This window comes from Symphalangus syndactylus, chromosome 15 (assembly GCF_028878055.3).
Source record: "Symphalangus syndactylus isolate Jambi chromosome 15, NHGRI_mSymSyn1-v2.1_pri, whole genome shotgun sequence".
Classification (NCBI taxonomy): domain Eukaryota; kingdom Metazoa; phylum Chordata; class Mammalia; order Primates; family Hylobatidae; genus Symphalangus; species Symphalangus syndactylus.
The window spans coordinates 21,396,756-21,414,439 of NC_072437.2; the positions used below are offsets into that span (position 1 = coordinate 21,396,756).

Consider the following 17,684-nt stretch of genomic DNA (forward strand, 5'->3'; position numbering starts at 1 on the left):
CACCCAAGAGTGCAGGGATGGTGGAGGGGGGCTCCTGCCTTTTCCTGGGTCTGCAGCCATGCAGCTGTGGTTTGGGCGGCTGCCTGCTCCCAGCCTACCAAGAGCAGAGGGAGGCTCAGATCCACAGCCATGGTTTGGGTGACTGCAATGTCACTTGGGGAACTCCTTCCCCAACTTGGAAGGAGTGCTGCTCCCACCAGCTCCACAGAGCATGCAGCCCCAGCCGTGCCTCCCTGCTGCAGCTGGTGTGATGGCAGCAGCAAGCTGCCTGGAGTGTGGCTGCTGCCATCAATTGCATGTTTAACATTGGTCTCCTCCACCCAGGATGACAAGCACCACATCATTCATTTCCAAGCTCATTGTCAATAGAAACATACCCTTCACTTATTCAGCAAATGGGCCTTGATGTCTCCCAGATGCAGGCATGTGACAGGCATGTGCTAGGGTGCAGTCCCTACCCTCACAGAGTTGGTAGACTAGTGGCTTCTTAGATTTAATATTCCCACTATGTAACGCTTTGAGAAGATATTTCATTTAGAAATCAATGAAACGTTAATATTGGCTGAGGTCTGTTGAATGTTATGTGTTCGAAAATATACTTAACCACCTCACATCATTAGGACGGCTACTATTTTTGTAAAAGACAGGAAATAACAAGTGTTGGCAATGACATGAAGAAACTGGAACTCCCTGCATTGCTGGTGGGAATGTAAAATGCTGCAGCCACTATGGACAACAACATGGAAGTTTTTCAAAAAATTAGAAATCAAATTACCATATGCCCTATCAATGCCACTTCTGGGTATAACCAAACGAATCCAAAGCAGAGACTCAAAGAGATATTTGAACACCCATGTTTATAGCAGCATTATTCATAATAGCCAAAAAGTGGAAGCAACCCAAGTCTTTTGATGGGTGAATTAATAAATAAAATGTGATACACAAAAAGCCTTAAAAAGGAAGAAACTCCTAATATGACCTACAACATGGATGAATCTTGAGGAAATTATCCTAAGTGAAATAAGGCAATTACACACACACACACACACACACACGCAAATACTATATGGTAGGTACTTATTAAGGCACCTAAAGTAGTCAAATTCATAGACACAGAAAGAAGAATGGTGGTTGCCAGAGGCTTGAAGAAGAGAGGGATGTGGAGTAATTGTTCAATGGGTACAGAGTTTCAGTTTTGCAAGATAAAAAGGGTTTTGGAGATGGATAGTGGTGAGGGTTGCACAACCATGTGAATGTACATAATGCCAATGAACTATATACACTTAAAAATGGGTAAGATAGGCCAGGCATGGTGGCTCACACTTGTAATCCCCACACTTGTAATCCCAGCACTGTCAGCCACAGTGTCCTTACTTTTCCCCTCGAGGTAGAAGCCTTGAAGAGGACGGATAAGGTTTGGGAGAAAACAGGAATCATCTGGAAAGTGTGAGAATCCGTGCGTAAACACCGAGGAAAAGCTGTGCCCTCTCCCAGGCCGCAGCAGGGGCTGGAAACACAGCCTACACATGAAAAGAGAGGAGTGGTGTCAGAGGCTCCCCCAGACAGGATTCTCCCTGACTCTCGGTGCTCAGGCTCCAGGCTGGAATCCCTTGCACCACACTGCCTGGTCTACACCCCCGTCCACCCAGCTCCAGGGTTCTGGAGCTCTCTCCCAGTGAGAAGGGGTGCACAAGTGCATAGGAATCTCTGGAAGAAGTTGGCAAATGATCAAAAGAGGGGAGGGAATATGTCTTTGGAGAATTTCAACTTTTGATTGAATACGTCATAATACAGAAGAGTACATACAGGAGATATGTAGGACATTTAAAAACCAGCCAAACAGAAACCCTGTACCTCCACCCAGTTTCAGACATTCAAACTACTGGAGCTTCTGAAGCCCTGGGGTGCCCTGCCCCAGCCCTACCCACTGTCTTCCCCTGCCCCCCAAGGCAACTGTATGCTGATTTGCTTTTATCATTTTGAAGTAGTTTAGAGCTCTGAATTTAGAAATTTCATAATTTGAAATGTCATAATTTGAAATGGCCATTCACATAATCAGGAATAAGACAGGCTAGGAGTGAGTACTTGGCTTTATTCTTTTTTTTTTTGAGACAGAGTCTCGCTCTGTCGCCCAGGCTGGAGTGCAGTGGCGCTATCTGCAACATCTGCCTCCTGGGTTCAAGCAATTCTCCTGCCTCAGCCCCTCAAGTAGCTGGGATTACAGGTGCCACAACCACACCTGGCTAATTTTTGTATTTTTAGTAGAGATGCGGTTTCACCATGTTAGTCAGGCTGGTCACGAACTTCTGACCTCCAGTGATCTACCCACCTCGGCCTCCCAAAGTGCTGGGATTACAGGCGTGAACCACCACACCTGGCCGCTTTACTCTTTTTTAATTAAAAAAAATTAAATAACCAGCCGTGGTTGTGTTTGCATTCGGGTGATCTCCAAGTAGGAGCCTCATCACGTCTCCCCAGGGCTGGAAAAGGGCTCGCCTTGGCTGCTCTCACTCTGTTATGGGGGTTGGTTTTTTTGAATTATTTGCTAGACTTTTTATGTTTAAGCAAAATAAACGCACTCCTCCTTTAAACAGGCCTTAAGTGTTAGTATCACATTCATCTTTGTGCACATTTAAGTACAGTAGGGCCTGTCTGCTGAGAGGAGGCAACCTGCCCTCCAAAGAGACTGCCTATTTTGCCAAAGATCTCTGTGGTCCCGACAGCTTTCTTCATATGAAAAACTGGGGTCAGCCATAGGTTACACGAATGTGGGTTTTACAAAATCTGCGTTGACAGTTCTAGGCTGATCAGCTTCCGGATATAATATGGTGCTTCTGTTTAACCTCATATTAGCATTGTATGATAGGAACTCCGTACACAGAACTGCCAAGATAGCAAAAGAGCAAAACTGGCTATGGCCCCGTGAAGCACTGAACGCCTTGTTAAACAGAAAAGGCCATCACGTGGGCTCCGATATGATTGTCTAGGGGCAGGGGAAGGCAGAGGATGGCGGGAGCTTCTCCCACCGGGGAGCAGAGCCGTCTCCGATGTGGCAGGGCTGATCAGAAGGGGAAGAAGTGGTTTCCCTGGGCCCCCAAGGAGCAAGAAGCCAGTCCCTGGGGCCCATTGCCACCACCTCCCAGGGCCCTCACCTTTGGTGTTCCCAGAGCCTCTGGCAACTCCTCCCTTTACAGCGGGCCGGTGAACACACTGGACGGAAGTGAGGGAAGCTCTCCCAGGCGTTCCCTGACATCCGCAGTCTCCATGCTTCACTGAGCCTGGGTCTGTTTTTGGTGGATGCAAAGTGGTGTGCAAAGGCTCCACGGCTGTACATCATCTGGGGAGAGAACCCAACAGCAAATCCAGCTTTCTGCTCAGGCTCCACCTGGCCACCTTTGCAAAGGCGAATTGTCTTCAAGGTGAGTTGAATCTCAGGAGACACTGTGTCACCACCAGCCCACTTTAGCGTGTCACGGGGCCACCATCCTCCCTCAGTGGCAGGAGAGGACCTTTGATTCCAAGGCCCGAGTCTCCCATTCTGTCTGTGGTGACAGCCAGGTGGACATGGCTTCAGGCAGATGTAGTGGGTTTGGAAGAAAACTCTGGCCCCAGGGGAGAATCGGGCCTGCATTTCGCTGCCACATCCCTCTGGGTTCCCCTCTTGCGCAGACAGCACGGAGGGCTGGCCTGAGAGGAGCTGTGGGTGCTGCTGGGCGTGGTGTGGGTGGGATGAGCGAGCAGGACAGTCCAAAGAGGAATCTGAGGGCCAAGCCTGGGGACTTTCTTGCTCTCCTCCCACTGCCCAGGTTGAGGGGAGGCCCGAAGCAGCCAGGGGAGGGCTGAGGACAGGCCTGGCCCAGGGAGCTGACTTTGGCCTCAAGTCCCTCATGGCCCTCGGGATCCCGGCCAAGTTACCCTGGCACTTTCTCTGACCTGTCTCCTCACCTGAAGAGGTGGGCTACACCAGATAAACGCTCTCTAGTTCCAACATTCTACAAACCTGTGAGCTCCCTATGTTTCAGAACAGACGGCCCCTTGGGGAGAAGGGGCTGGGCAAGGGTGCCGTCAGATTGGGGAGAGCCCCCCATGCCTGGGCTCAGTGCGATTCTGGAGGGTTTCTCCAGTCCTTCTGCCTGGAGGTCACGCAGGACTATTGCTGCTTCTTCTGTTTCGCTGTGGTGAAGTTGGAGGCCCCGGAATCTGTGGGTCTGGCCATTTGGGGACAGCCCCTTTCCCTAAATGATTTTTGTGTACGGGTGAGGACCATGGTGGGTCGTAACTCCATTTGCTGGTGTGTCTGGGAAGATTCCTGTTGCAGATCTACTCCTCCACAGACCTAGGTTACTTTCTTCCCTCCCACTCCAAGTCTACTCAGACTCCCAGGGCAGCTCACACAGAACATTCCAGAAAGGTCACAGAACTGATCATCTTCCCTGAGAATTGTGGACTGGCTATAAAGGGCCTACACACTCCAGCTAGTTTCTTGGCACTGTGTAAATTTCTAGGATATTTGAAATTCCCATTAGGCAGGGGGTTCGGCAGACCACAACACTGCAGTTAATAAACAAAAGAGGGCCGGGCACGGTGGCTCACACCTGTAATCCCAGCACTTTGGGAGGCCAAGGGGCAGATCACCTGAGGTCAGGAGTTCAAGACCAGCCTGGCCAACATGGCGAAACCTCGTTTCTACTAAAAATACAAAAATTAGCTGGGTGTAGTGGTGTGCGCTTGTAATCCCAGCTACTTGGGAGGCTAAGAAAGGAGAATTGCTTGAACCTGGGAGGCAGAGGTTGTAGTGAGCTAAGATGGCACCACTGCACTCCAACCTGGGCAAGACTGAAATTATGTCTCAAAACAAAAATAAAATAAAGTAAAATAAAATAAAAAAGAGGCCAAAGCCATTGTTTCTAGCCAATGTAGATCCTTCGTGTTTCCTCATTTGAAGACGTCCATCTGCTCTCTGCTAGCCCCCAGGCCCTCCTCTATTAGGGAGCTACAGACTCCAGGACAGGAGCTTCCTTGCCTTCAGTCCTCATTACAACCTTCATCTTCTCCTTCCTCTAGTTCCAGGGGACCGAACGAAGCATGCTTCCGGTTTCTGCGGTGCGCTGCTTCGTGGCTCCTGAGTGCACCCCATTCTGGGCCTGGATCTCACGGTCTCTTCCCTGGCACTCCCCTTCCCCACTGCCAAGTGCCCTGGTTGAGCCTGTGCCCCACCTCTGCTTTCTCACTGGTCCTTACATTTCCTCTGGAAGCCGCCACCACTCTGCCCTTGCCCTGGCCCTTCCCAGCAGTAGCGCCGCCCCCCGCCATCCTTGACACTCCCACGTCCCTGCCTGGGCTGCCCTCTCCTGATCCTCCTGCCACCTCTCCGCCTCTTCCTCCACTCCAGATGCCGAGTTCCTCAGGGTTCCATCCCCAGCCCTCCTCTCTCCTAATTCCCGGTCATCAATTTACTCCATTATCCCAAAAGCAGGACTTGTGATTTGACTCTCTAGTCCCTGCCTCTGTTCAGATTGATTTCCAATATCCAGTGACGACTTCCCCCAGCCCTTCTACCTGAACCCCAAGTCTATCCGTGGCATTGTTACAATGTAGCTAGTGGGGTTGTTTCTCCATCATACAGGGCTGTATTGGCAGGTTATAAATTCACATGCTTCTGGCAATTTTTATCACATGTAAGATTTCAGTCTCAGAGCTGGAATTTTAGTCTAAGCTGTAAAGCCCATTTTGGCATTCTTGGTCCACCCCTTTATAAAAACACTATTGGTTAGGGGAACTTGGAAGTGAAGAAAATACTCCTGATTCTCACAAATTAAGTATCAGGTAAGCTCTCAGGTTAAGATAAAATCCTTAAGTCTATGGTTTTAGACACTTCCATTTCAACTTAACAATTGTAGGAACATAAACTCAGGGACTCACAGAATATTCTAAATGACACTGGAATGTGTTCACAATTTTGTACTCAATTTCCCTAACATCTCCACTTTTTTTTTTTTTTTTTGAGACGGAGTCTTGCTCTGTCGCCCAGGCTGGAGTGCAGTGGCGTGATCTCGGCTCACTGCAATCTCTGCCTCCTGGGTTCATGCCATTCTCCTGCCTCAGCCTCCCGAGTAGCTGGGACTACAGGCACCCGCCACCAAGCCTGGCTAATTTTTTGTATTTTTAGTAGAGACAGGGTTTCACCGTGTTAGCAAGGACGGTCTCAATCTCCTGACCTTGTGATCCGCCCGCCTCGGCCTCCCAAAGTGCTGGGATTACAGGCGTGAGCCACCGCGCCTGGCCAGTATCTCCACCTTTCTAACCCAAAGTCACCCTAGCTTTATGAATCAGAACTTCACAGACAGGCTTTCCTTAATGTCAGGGGCAGGGGGTCACTATGGACAATCTTCCCTTCTCATTTCACAATCTAGAATCTGCTCACCCGAAAATTAAGCCCAATCTGTTACCACGTGCACAAAATCAAAAGGCTAAACCTTTTCTAGACCTTAGGAAGCCCAGTCAAGTGGCTCACTGGTGCCCTCCTCTGGCTGGGATGGCTCCACAGGTCTTCCTTGGGGGTGCCATCAGCCTGAAAAGAGTCCCAGTGTCTTGACAAGAGGTGTGGGAGCTCTCAGCTATTCAAACTTCTGTGGGGAATGTCTGTGTAGATGTTTTTGTGTCAATATTTGCAGGAAGCAAGAGTGGGTGAGCAACGTGAACCCGAGACAGAAAATATGGCCAAGCGTGAAAAGGCAGACGTGTGTATGTGAGAGAGAGAGAGACTGTCCAGAGTGGTGATGGAGGGAGAGTGGCCTGGCAGTTGCATGACAAGGATGGAGAACCACGGGCTACCACTGCAAAGGTGAGGACTTGGCAGCTGTAAGGAACTGGGAAAGAGGCTGAAAGAACTAAAAGAGAACAAACCAAGCCTGTAGTTGTCTCCCAGCTCTGCCACTATTTAGGTCCTCAATCCTCTGTTCTCTAAACAACTGACATAGAGGGTCACTGAAGTTCCTGTGGGCAGAACAAAGTCTCCAAAATACAATCTCATTCCAAAGGGAATCCTGATTAGCAAACACTCAAGAACAGGTGTGAATCGAGGCCTCTAATTAGCTACTTGCAAAGGGGCTATTTGCTGCCCCCCCAGTCTCCAAGGGAGACCTTTGCCTCTGGTTTGGTTTTACTTGGCTAGGTGCTGTTTGAAGGGGTGGCATGGAGGACGGGGTGTATTTTTGGTTGTTCTCTGCCTGTGCTCCTTTGCACGGGGAACACAGAGAGGGGATTTTGGTTTGCCTCAGAGGTCAGACCCACACGGCTTTGCTCAGCACTCTCAGGAGGTGTTGACTGCGGCCTGGTTAGGGAATGAAGTCAGGGACGTCTCCACCACCGTCAGCTGTTCCTTGCAACCCGAGATGGCGCAACTCAGATTCAAGGAGGGGCTTGTGCGTGGGACCAGCTGGGCTCCAAGGAAGTCACCTCGACCCCCCTTTCTGAGCAGCTAGTGGCCCCAGGCAGCCTCAGTGAGGCCGAGCTTCCAAGTTTGCATAGGTAATGCCACTGACCTGGAGTGTTCTGTGGGCAGTGCTACTTACAGGAACAAAAGCACTTCACTCACTTCAAACGAGCACCCGGTCTTCTGAAGAAAGATGAGCAGTGCGGAGGATTTGGTTGACTGGTAAATGCATAGCCTGGAACAAGGCTTTATTTGTACAAGTCTGATAGAAAAATACTGAAGAGTAAAACACATTAAAAATTTTATTGTAAGTATCAACATCTAAATTTGCATCAATTTGATACATCGTTGCTCATTTTGCAGAACATAACAGTTGCACATTGCAAGAGTCAACTTGCTTCGGGTCTTTTCATGCCCATGGCGGTTCACCCCTGCCTTCCCTCTCCCCGACCTGCATCCTGTCCTCCACAGTCTGCCCTGCCTCCTGCCGCCACAGGTTGAAGACCCAAGCCCTGAGGAGAACCTGCTGCCAGGGGGCTGGCTGGCTGGCTACGAGCCAGGAGAGCCAGGCAGTTAGCCCTGCCACAGGGAGGGGCAGGCAAGGGATCGTTTCTCCTCTTCCTGGGCTGAGCCCGTGCCAGGCCAGCCACAGAATGCCCTAGCCAGCCCACGTGGCTCCAGAAAGCCTGCTGTTCTTCTCCATCCCATTTCACCCGCAGCCTAGTGGCTAACTCTGGATACTCTGAGCAAAACTAACCCAAGTTTCATGGAGAACTCCAGAACCTTGAACCAGTGCATGGTTATCACCATTCTTTGTTACTAGATGTAGGAGAAGGTACTGCAGAGTCCTCTGGCCTGGAACAGCTCGGGGGAGGATTCAGCTCCCCATTTATCCCTCACTCCCAGGAGATTCGAAAACAAGTTTGAGAGAAAAAATAGTAACTAAAAAAGTCCATGAAGAAGGATCTGACATGTCCTTTATGAAATAACATTACCCTCTCCCCATCACGACACAGGAGATGACACGTTACAGTAAGAGGGTTACAGCAATTCCCCATCTGGAGTGCCATTCAACTGCCTGCAGAAATCTTCCATTTTAATGCATTTTAAACACATTCAAAACGAGTGACGACTCTCCAACCTAGGGAAAATGCCCAACAAAAAATATAGATAGAAAATACATGCTAATGTAATGGCAAACTTATCTCCACACTAAAATGGCAACAGTCCTGTGGTTGAGGGCAGGGGTGCGGTGGAACCTCCCTCTTCCCACAAGAACATCAGCACCAGAGGTGCTCGGTCCCCGGGCTGATCTGATGGTGGGGACCACGCACTGTCATTCGGCTGCCGGTCCGGTCCCAGTGTTGGCCTTGGGACTATCAGTGCTGCAGCAGGAAGTTGGTGGCGACATTGAGGTCATTGTTTGAAGCTCTCAGGGCTTCCAAAGCATCACCTCTGGAAAATCCCATCTCCATGAGCCGGGCGACCTGCAGGCAGAGAAAACGCAGAAACCTGAGGGCTCTGACGACACTGCTGCTTATCCCCGGGCCCTAAATGTTCTTCATGTGAGCCTTGTGGCAAAGGTCAAAACTGTTTACAAAAAAACCAATTTTCATTTCAATATAGAATCTGATACTTAAAAGTTATACCAGCTACAAATTTTTCCATGTTCACTATGTGTAGCCAATATATATGCATTATCGCACATAACCCTCATTCTACAGACAAGGACATAGGGCTTCTGAGGGTAAAGTGGCCTACTGGGACCAGGCCTCGGGAGCAGGTCGGCATGAGCTGCCCAGGCTCACTGCCAGGCCACACGCCTCAGCGTCAAGTTTGATTCCCTATGGTGGTGACCCACGCTCAGCCCTGGCATCACACCCCTGGCGTCACTGCCACGCTCAGCCCTGGCATCACACCCCTGGCGTCACTGCCACGCTCAGCCCTGGCATCACACCCCTGGCGTCACTGCCACGTTCAGCCCTGGCATCACACCCCTGGCGTCACTGCCAAGAACTGCCTGCCTTTGGGTGCTCGGACTACTTTGACAGCTGTCCCGCTCGCAGCCTGGGGCTTACGCAGGCAGCAAGTGGGGCTGAGCCTGGGGCAGCGACCGAGGAAGGAGGTAGTGAAAGCCACTAGAAGCAGGGAGGAGCAGGCGTGCATTGTTTTTGACCACAAATCCTGATTCTGTGAATATGGAGATTTCCTGTACTTTTCTTTACAGGCAGTCTCCAGTATTGAAATTGGCAGGGTTACTAAAGCTTATCTGCAACCTTTTCCCAATCAAGAATATATTACAAAAGTATTCATGGCCCCAGATTGCCACAGGAATACATTTTTTTGTACTTATATTAAAACAAACTGCACTTGCAATAACACCTCGTAAAAGTCAACAGTCTTGTACATGTTGAGTTTTTCAGCCACTTGCGCATTAAAGAGGCTTTTGTGGGTTCACCTGAGGACTTAGTCAGAGTTTCCAATTTTTCTTTCCGAAAGAGAGCAAGCTACTTGGTGCTACACGGTGGAAAGAGAAGGGGCCCAGTATTGCCACCCCTTCCTCTGCTCAGGGGACTCAGGGGGTGTGAGTGGAGACTACGGCATGGGGTGGCTGGAGGAGGGGCCAGGCATGGGCCTGGGCATGTGGCTCCAGAAAGCCTGCTGTTCTTCCTCTCCATCCCATTTCACCCGCAGCCTAGTGGCTAACTCTTGATATTGAGCAAAATTAACCCAAGGACTCAGCAAGGTGAGGAAGAAAAGTGCAGAGAGGAGAGAGGCAGGTGGGGGAGGGAACCCCCCAGTGACCACCCAGGCCCAGACACCCAGACCCCTCCTCCCCCAAAAGCCTTAGGGAAGAGTTGAAGGCAAACAGGGACAAGCAGTGGACTCTGCTCAGAAGCTGGAGTCCAGCCAGGGCTTTTCCAAACGGAGGGTGCCGCCCATGTCATGGGACCACTCAGTGGGTGAGGACTAGGCTTACAAATGCACGCAGTGAGTGTGCTCCTCCCTGGAATGTTGCTTTCAACCCTTAGCACAGGGACTGATGCACAGCCCTGGCTAGGAAGCCAAGAAGGGCTGCCAGGTGTCTTCTAAACGCCTTGCGGTGGGGAGGGCTGTCCTGGGGCAGCAAGATGCCCAGCACCTGGGACACTATGGTGCCCTCAGATGACTCATGCTCAGCTGCCCAGGGCTGGTGGACAGCGTACAGCGAAGGCAGAAACCTAGTTTGTTTTCCCACCAGAGGAGAGAGTGTCGTAGATAAAAAAAAAAAAAAAAAAAAACAGTAAATAACAAAACTAGAATCGAAAAGAATTCATTTTAGTTGGCTGGAAAATGATCAGATGGAATTTAACAGAGATATGTACAGTCCTAGACTTAAAAGGTCAGGTAGGATTTGAGAGACCTGACTCGAGAGCATTTTATGTGAAAATTCTTGAGTGTTTTCAGCAGGCCCAGCTTAACTGGCCACACCAGTGATGCAGCTCCTTACACAAGAGTGTGCACAGGCACATACACACATATGCACACTACTAATGCATCATATGCACATCAGCTGTGGCTGAGTGCCCTGGCCTTGCTGCCAGGTGGCTGAGAATGCTGCCACCCTGGTGTTCTGCCTCTCACGAGCTGCCATCCGCACAACGCCACAGCTCTTGATTTTGCCCTTTGAAGTCACCGAGAACAACCCTATTCTCTTTTCCTACATAAAGCACTTTGCGGGTGTGACAGCCCTCTCCTTCCTCCCTCGACCCACTGGCTTTTCTCAGCCCCCACCCAGGCCTGTGGGCACTGTGGCTTGTTCTGCCGTGTTGCTGTCTCTGCCCTCTGCCCTGAATCTGCTGACTCCTCTTCCCCTGGTGGGTCTTGGGGCCCCTGCCTTTTCCCATGTCTCCCAGACTAGAAGGCCCCCAGAGCGAAGTCCTCATTGCCCCACTGCCTTCTGTCCTGGGCTCCCTGCAGCTGTGTCTGTGGGGTGATAGCTTCTCCCTACCGCTGTGAACTCCCGGTATGAGGGCTGTGGCTGCCTTTGCTCATTCCTGTGTTTCAGGATCCAGTTCCTTTCAGCCCATCCCCTCCCATCTGTGCACACAGTCTCAGAACACTGTGCCCAGAATTGAGTGTGACACCACGGGTGTGGTCTCACCAGGGCAACGAGCAGTGAGGCCGCTGCCCTCCAATAGTCTGGGCCCTTAGCTTCAATGAGAGCAGAGGAATGCATTAGTAGTGTGCATATGTGTGTGTGTGCCTGTGCACGCTCTTGTGTAAGGAGCTGCATCACTGGTGTGGCCAGTTAAGCTGGGCCTGCTGAAAACACTCAAGAATTTTCACATAAAATGCTCTCGAGTCAGGTCTCTCAAATCCTACCTGACCTTTTAAGTCTAGGACTGTACATATCTCTGTTAAATTCCATCTGATCATTTTCCAGCCAACCAAAATGAATTCTTTTCAATTCTCGTTTTGTTATCTACTGTTAGTCATCTCCCTCAAACTTGTATCATGCCTAAATTTGATTAGTAAACCTCTACAACTTCGTTCAAGTTATTATTATGAAAACGCCAAACAGGTCAGGTCAAAGAGCCCAGAACTCTGTGTTCAAGGGGTTAATCAAAATTTTTTAACCAGTTTCAAACCCACTTTATTGCACTATCATTATCCATTCTGCATGTCACCAACGTCTCTCATAAGCTGATGAGATGCTGTCAAAGGTCTTGGTGATATCTTGCCAACAGGATTGGTTTGGTGTCCTAGACCACAGCTGTCTTTTCAACGTTCACAAATCATCTATTTGATAATAATCTCTTTAGGCTTTTGCCAGACGTGAAACTTCAATTCTGCCACTCGGTTCTCAGAATTCACACTTTCCTTTTCCTCAGGAACATTTCCAAGCTAAGTGTTCCTCCTCCCTGTGCTTTCTCAAGCCTCCATCAGGTTGTGCAGGGAGAGGGGCTGGAGGACTCAGGTTGGGTACGTGTCATGTGGAAGGAAAACTCTCTGATCAAGGTGGTCTTTCCAATCTTGGGTGGAAATAACCTGTATGATGTTTCCTCCAGTTACTTCCAGTTAAGGACCACTGTCATTGGTGGAGATAACTCAAGCCAAACGGCAGCTGGCCTGCCTTCCTTCCACCTATTATCCACCACCATGATGCCATGGCCCCCAAACAACTTGGCCACTCTTAATGACGTTTATTTAAATGGCTTGGGAAAGCTACCTTTACTACTACCTGTGGTACTTCAAGCACAGCTGAGGACTGGCTGCTTCTTTGCACCCAGCCAGCAGAAACAAATCCATTTGCTGTCCACACTCAGCAATTTGGAGATTTGGCAAATCACGATTCATAATCTGGAGTGTTGAAGTGTGACTTTAGGCCACAGCTCCACCTGTCACTTGAGCTCTCCCTCCACTGATGATACATTTGGTTTTGAATCCAGAGGATGCTGATAATGGGCTGGCTACACATAGGTCACCAACAGAGGGCAGCAGCACGGACAGCATGCAGGCCCTGCCCTGGAGAGGGAAGAACCCCTTAGGTCTGGGATGGCTGGGCTGGGTTGTAAGTCATGGAGGTGACATCCTAGAGTAAGAACGCAAGCTTTCTATGTACATGAGACTTCCTTCTGAGTTCATTCTCTCAGACATGAATGACATGTGCTGTGGTGCTGGTTTTGACAACTAAGACTAGCTTTTCACAGGTCTTGGCAGAAGAGAGTGTCTGCTGTCACAAGCTTGCAGCAGGCTCGCTCTTCATCCTCTGAGGGGCAGATCATGCCCCTTTAGCCAAAGCTGGCTTCAGAGCTTTAAGCAATTTTTATGGGTGAGAAGACAAGTGTGATAGGAGAACTTTCATTGCCCACTGACCTGGTATTTTTCACCAGATGAAAAACAATTGCTAAGTAGCAATAACGTTAGCACAGTTCTTTAAAAGGAATAAACAATTACACTAAGAAAGGGTACCTGAAGGTTTCCCATAATGTCCAAAACTAAACATCCACAGCAAAGTGAAACTGCATGCTTGGGCTTGGGTATGCGATGACAACCAGCCAGCAAGGATGAGAAGGGTCAGGGGATAGGTGTTCCGATGGGTGCTTACCCAATACGCCCCAGTGGAGGGGTGCGGTGCAGTGCTCACAGCCCTGCAAGTTAGCCTAGTGGCCCCTGCTGTCCTTTCTTTATGTAGTTTCAGTGGTTCACCATATAGACAGTAAGAACTGGAGCAAAAACTAGCAGCACAGAGAACAGTTGTCTGTAGGGCTCTGTGGTGGACACTAACAGTTACTGCTGTGGCTCTCACTATTCATCTGCTCAGAGAAGCCCAGCACACCCAGTCCCCACACATCTCATTACGGTCTCTCCTGGGAAAGCTTATTTGGCAGGTGAAGCATCAACTCCTGTGCTCAAATTACAGTAAGACGAAATTGAGGAGTGTGCAGACGTGCAGTCAGGTAAGCAAAACACACATTAAGCATTCCTAATCTGAAAATTCAAAATCGAAAATGCTCCAGAATTTGAAACTTTTTGAGTACCAACATGGCAGTACAAATGGAAAGTTCCACACCTGACCTCATGTGATGGGCTGCAGTCAAAATGCAGGCCACAACATGTAGTTTATTCAGTGTCTCCAAGGGAAAAGAGACCCTCTCACCCTCCTTCAGCTGTGATGTGCCTTTTCTGCACATGTTCCGATTCCCCCATGCAAGCACATGCCAGTGGGCAGGTTCACCACAATGCCCTGCATGGGGCCAAAACCCACGTGCATCACTCCCTGTGTTTTTTTGCTTACTGTCTGCTCTGTGTTATAAAAATGTGGTTAAAATATCTAAAAGGCCTGCAGATACCCTTCTGGGTAACAGTGACAAGAAAAAGATTTATGTTTATCTATAGCATAGAAAGTCAAGCTGTTGGAGAAAGTGGAGAGCAGTGTAAGTGTGAAACGTCTTCCAGGAGAGTACGGTGTTGGAGTGACCATCATATAGGACCTGAAGAAACAGAAGGATAAACTGTTGAAGTTCTGTGCTAAAAGTGATAAACAGAAATTAATGAAAAATAGAGAAACACTGCATAAAGCTAAAAATGAAGATCCTGATCATGTACCGAGGATGGATCCCTTGGTGTTGCAGTGAGCACCTGCCACTTAATGCTATGTGGGTCAGGAAACAAGCAAGGATCTATCAGGATGAACTGAAAATGAAAGGGAACTATGAACATTCAACATGTTGGCTGCAGAAGTTTAAGAAAAAACATGAAACTAAATTTTTTAATGTGGTGATAAAGCATCATGAAGCAGCAAAGAAATTCATTGGTGAGTTTGCCAAGGTCATTGCTGACAAAAATCTGATGCCAGAACAAGTCTATAATGCTGATGGAACATTACTGTTTTGGTTTTATTGCTCCCAGAAAGACACAACTACAGCTGATGAGACAGCCCCTCGAGGAACTGAGGACATCAAGGGCAGAACAACTTTGCTGGGATATGCTAATGCAGCAAGCGTGCATAAGCATAAACTTGCATGACACGCAAAAGTTTGTGTCCTTGCTGTTTTCAAGGAGTGAACTTCTTACCAGACTATTATTATGCAACAAAAAGGCATGTTTAACTAGGGATATCTTTTCTGATTGGTCTCCCAAACATTTTGGACCTGCGGCTTGTGCTCACTGCAGGGAAGCTGGGCTGGATGATGACTGAAATATTTTGTTATTCCTTGACAACTTTTCTGTTCATCCTCCAGCTGAAATGCTCATCAAAAATAATGTTTATGCCATGTACTTTTCCTCAAATGTGACTTCATTAATTCAGCCATGTGGCCAAGGTATTCTTAGATCAATGAAGGAAAAATATAAAAGTGCCTCTTGAACAACATGCTAGCTGCAATGAATGGATACGGAAGATTTTCAACAGGCATTTAGCGTGAAGGATGCCACACATGCTGTTGCCAATGCATGGAACACAGTGACTGAAAACACAGCTATGCAAGCCTGGCACAACCTCTGGCCTGTGCTATGTTCAGTGATGACGACGAACAAGGTGGTGACTTTGAAGGATTCTACATGTCAAGTGAGGACAAAATGATGCCTGGCCTCCTAACAGGTAAAAAATATACCTTCGGAGTCTGTCAGTAAGCCGGAAGAAGTGGATATTGAAGTTTTTATTTTTTATTTTATTTTTGAGACAGAGTCTCGCTCAGTCACCCAGGCTGGAATGCAGTGGTGTGATCTTGGCTCACTGCAACCTCCACCTCCTGGATTCAAGCCATTCTCCTGCCTCAGCCTCCCAAGTAGCTGGGACTACAGGCATGTGCCACCATGCCCAGCTAATTTTTGTGTTTTTAGTAGAGATGGGGTTTCACTACGTTGGCCAGGCTGGTCTCGAACTCCTGACCTCAAGTGATCTGCCCACCTCGGCCTCCCAACTTGCTGGAATTACAGGCGTGAGCCACTGAGCCTAGCCAGATATTGAAGTTTTTAACATCGATAAGGGGGCTCCAGCTGTTCATTAATTGACCCACGGTGAAATAGCTGAGATGGTTCTGAGTCAAGGTGACTGTGACAACAGTGATGATGGAGATGATGTTAACACTGCAGAAAAACTATCTACAGATGACATGGAGAAAATGTGTGATGGGCTTACTGAAGGACTACAGCAGCATGCATTTTGGATAAGGGATACTCAACTTGCAGGGACAGAAAATCAGGTTCATGCTTCCGTGAAATAAAAATGCAGGGGAGACTGCATGCTGTCTTAGGTCTGACTCCAGCGCAGGGTGGCAGGGAGACCCGAGCTCTGGAGTTGGCCCCGTGTGACCACATGCAGGGGACCAGGCTCTGGCTGTTTCCTCGCAGTTTGGGAGATGAGAGGGATGTATGTGAGAAGCCCAGAACAGTGACAGGCACATGACAAGCGCTCCATAAACATGACCAGTGCTCAATAAACATGACCTCTCAGGACCACTATTCTCCTATGGAGGGCAGCGGGGCTAGGTGTGTGGTGGGCCCTAATGAAGTCAGAAAGACAGGAGCAATCTTTTTAAATGGTGAGCATAACATTCTAACAAAAAGCCTGTGTTGTTCTAAAATACACTTTATGTATTTATAAAGTTTAGCAAATACAGAACTCTGATGACTATATAAATAATGGTATTTATAGATGGTCAGCCCATCTCTCTCCCTATCAAAAGCACCGTATTTTAGCCACAACACACATTAACTCACACTGAAACCCTGAACTACTTCATTTTCTCTGCAGGCTGCTTCCTGTCTTTGTAGTCCAGCTACTGGGATGAGAAGCATCAGAACTCACCACGAGCACCTGATCTGATCTAACATCCACAGGAAGAGAAAGTTTCAGTGTAAAATCTCCTGATGTCAAGTTGTTAAAGTACAGGAATGAATGTTTACAGACGGTCTCCTCTGCTCTAAGGACTGGCACTAGGTACTTGTATGAGTTGGGTACTGGGTTAGGACCTTGCATTGGATGTGGTCTCCCTTATAGACAGTGAGCTCCCTGAGGGCTGGAACCAGGCCTGGCTTGCTTCCCCCCAACACAGAGCCTGACGCACCTGGTGCCCAGCACCGGTTAGAGAAGGATGAACGTGAAGATCAAAAGTGACCAATAAACATGTGGAGGACAAAATGAGAATGCTGGTAGGACACTGAGACTCTGGAAAAGACTGTGCTAGGACAGACACGTGTTCTGGCGTGAGTGGAGGCAATGGCGAGGCAATGGTGAGGCGAGGCGAGGCACAGCGCCGCATGCTGCAACTTCATCAGCATTGGCTTGATGGGCTTGCGGTCATTCATTGGTCTGGAAAATTTTAAAAATGTCTCAAAGAAATTTTCTAAAAAGGTGTTCTTTCAACATTCCCTCTCCATCTCAGAGCACAATCAGTACCTTCCTCCTGCTCAGGCATCACAAGAAGTTTCTGCCTAAAAATCCTCACCACAAAATATCAGATTAGAGTGCAGCTTGGTTTCTAGCCCCCAAATCGAAATGATTCCTTCCTCTAACTTCACTGAGAAGCCAGCTCTAGTTGGGTTCACCTCCAGCGTGCTATGCTTTCCTGTCTTCCACATCTACTTATTTCTTATTTCTAGACACTAACATTCCCCAAATGTAACATCCAGAGCCTGCTTTCTGTAACAGGAAACCTGACTTCCAGAGGTCAGAAGCAGAGATGAGGCCACTCAGAGGACACCAAGGGGCGGCTGGTGCTGTGGCAACGGCAAACTCCAGCTCTGCTCTCACGGGGATGAA

At 48.7% G+C, this 17,684-nt stretch overlaps 2 protein-coding genes across 6 annotated transcripts in view; both read right to left on the reverse strand.

Moving 5' to 3' along the window:
• Nucleotides 1-7,756, reverse strand: part of LOC134732631 (uncharacterized) — a 472,983-nt gene extending 465,227 nt beyond the window's left edge. Inside the window, exons 1-3 of one of the 3 annotated variants that reach the window (XM_063618974.1) lie at nucleotides 7,598-7,756; nucleotides 3,153-3,337; nucleotides 839-1,520 (exon numbers count right to left, since the gene is read on the reverse strand). In XM_063618974.1, the coding sequence (XP_063475044.1) occupies nucleotides 1,274-1,520; nucleotides 3,153-3,337; nucleotides 7,598-7,756 (591 nt within the window). In that variant the 3' untranslated portion in view covers nucleotides 839-1,273. Of the gene's footprint in view, nucleotides 1-838; nucleotides 1,521-3,152; nucleotides 6,221-7,597 lie in introns of those variants that run through there. The other 2 variants (XM_063618973.1, XM_063618972.1) reach the window with 2 other exon arrangements.
• Nucleotides 7,720-17,684, reverse strand: part of UBAC2 (UBA domain containing 2) — a 182,734-nt gene continuing 172,769 nt past the window's right edge. For all 3 annotated transcript variants that reach the window (XM_055244010.2, XM_063618965.1, XM_063618966.1), the window contains one exon: nucleotides 7,720-8,922. In XM_055244010.2, coding sequence (XP_055099985.1) covers nucleotides 8,815-8,922 — 108 coding nt within the window. In that variant the 3' untranslated portion in view covers nucleotides 7,720-8,814. The remainder of the gene's footprint in view (nucleotides 8,923-17,684) is intronic.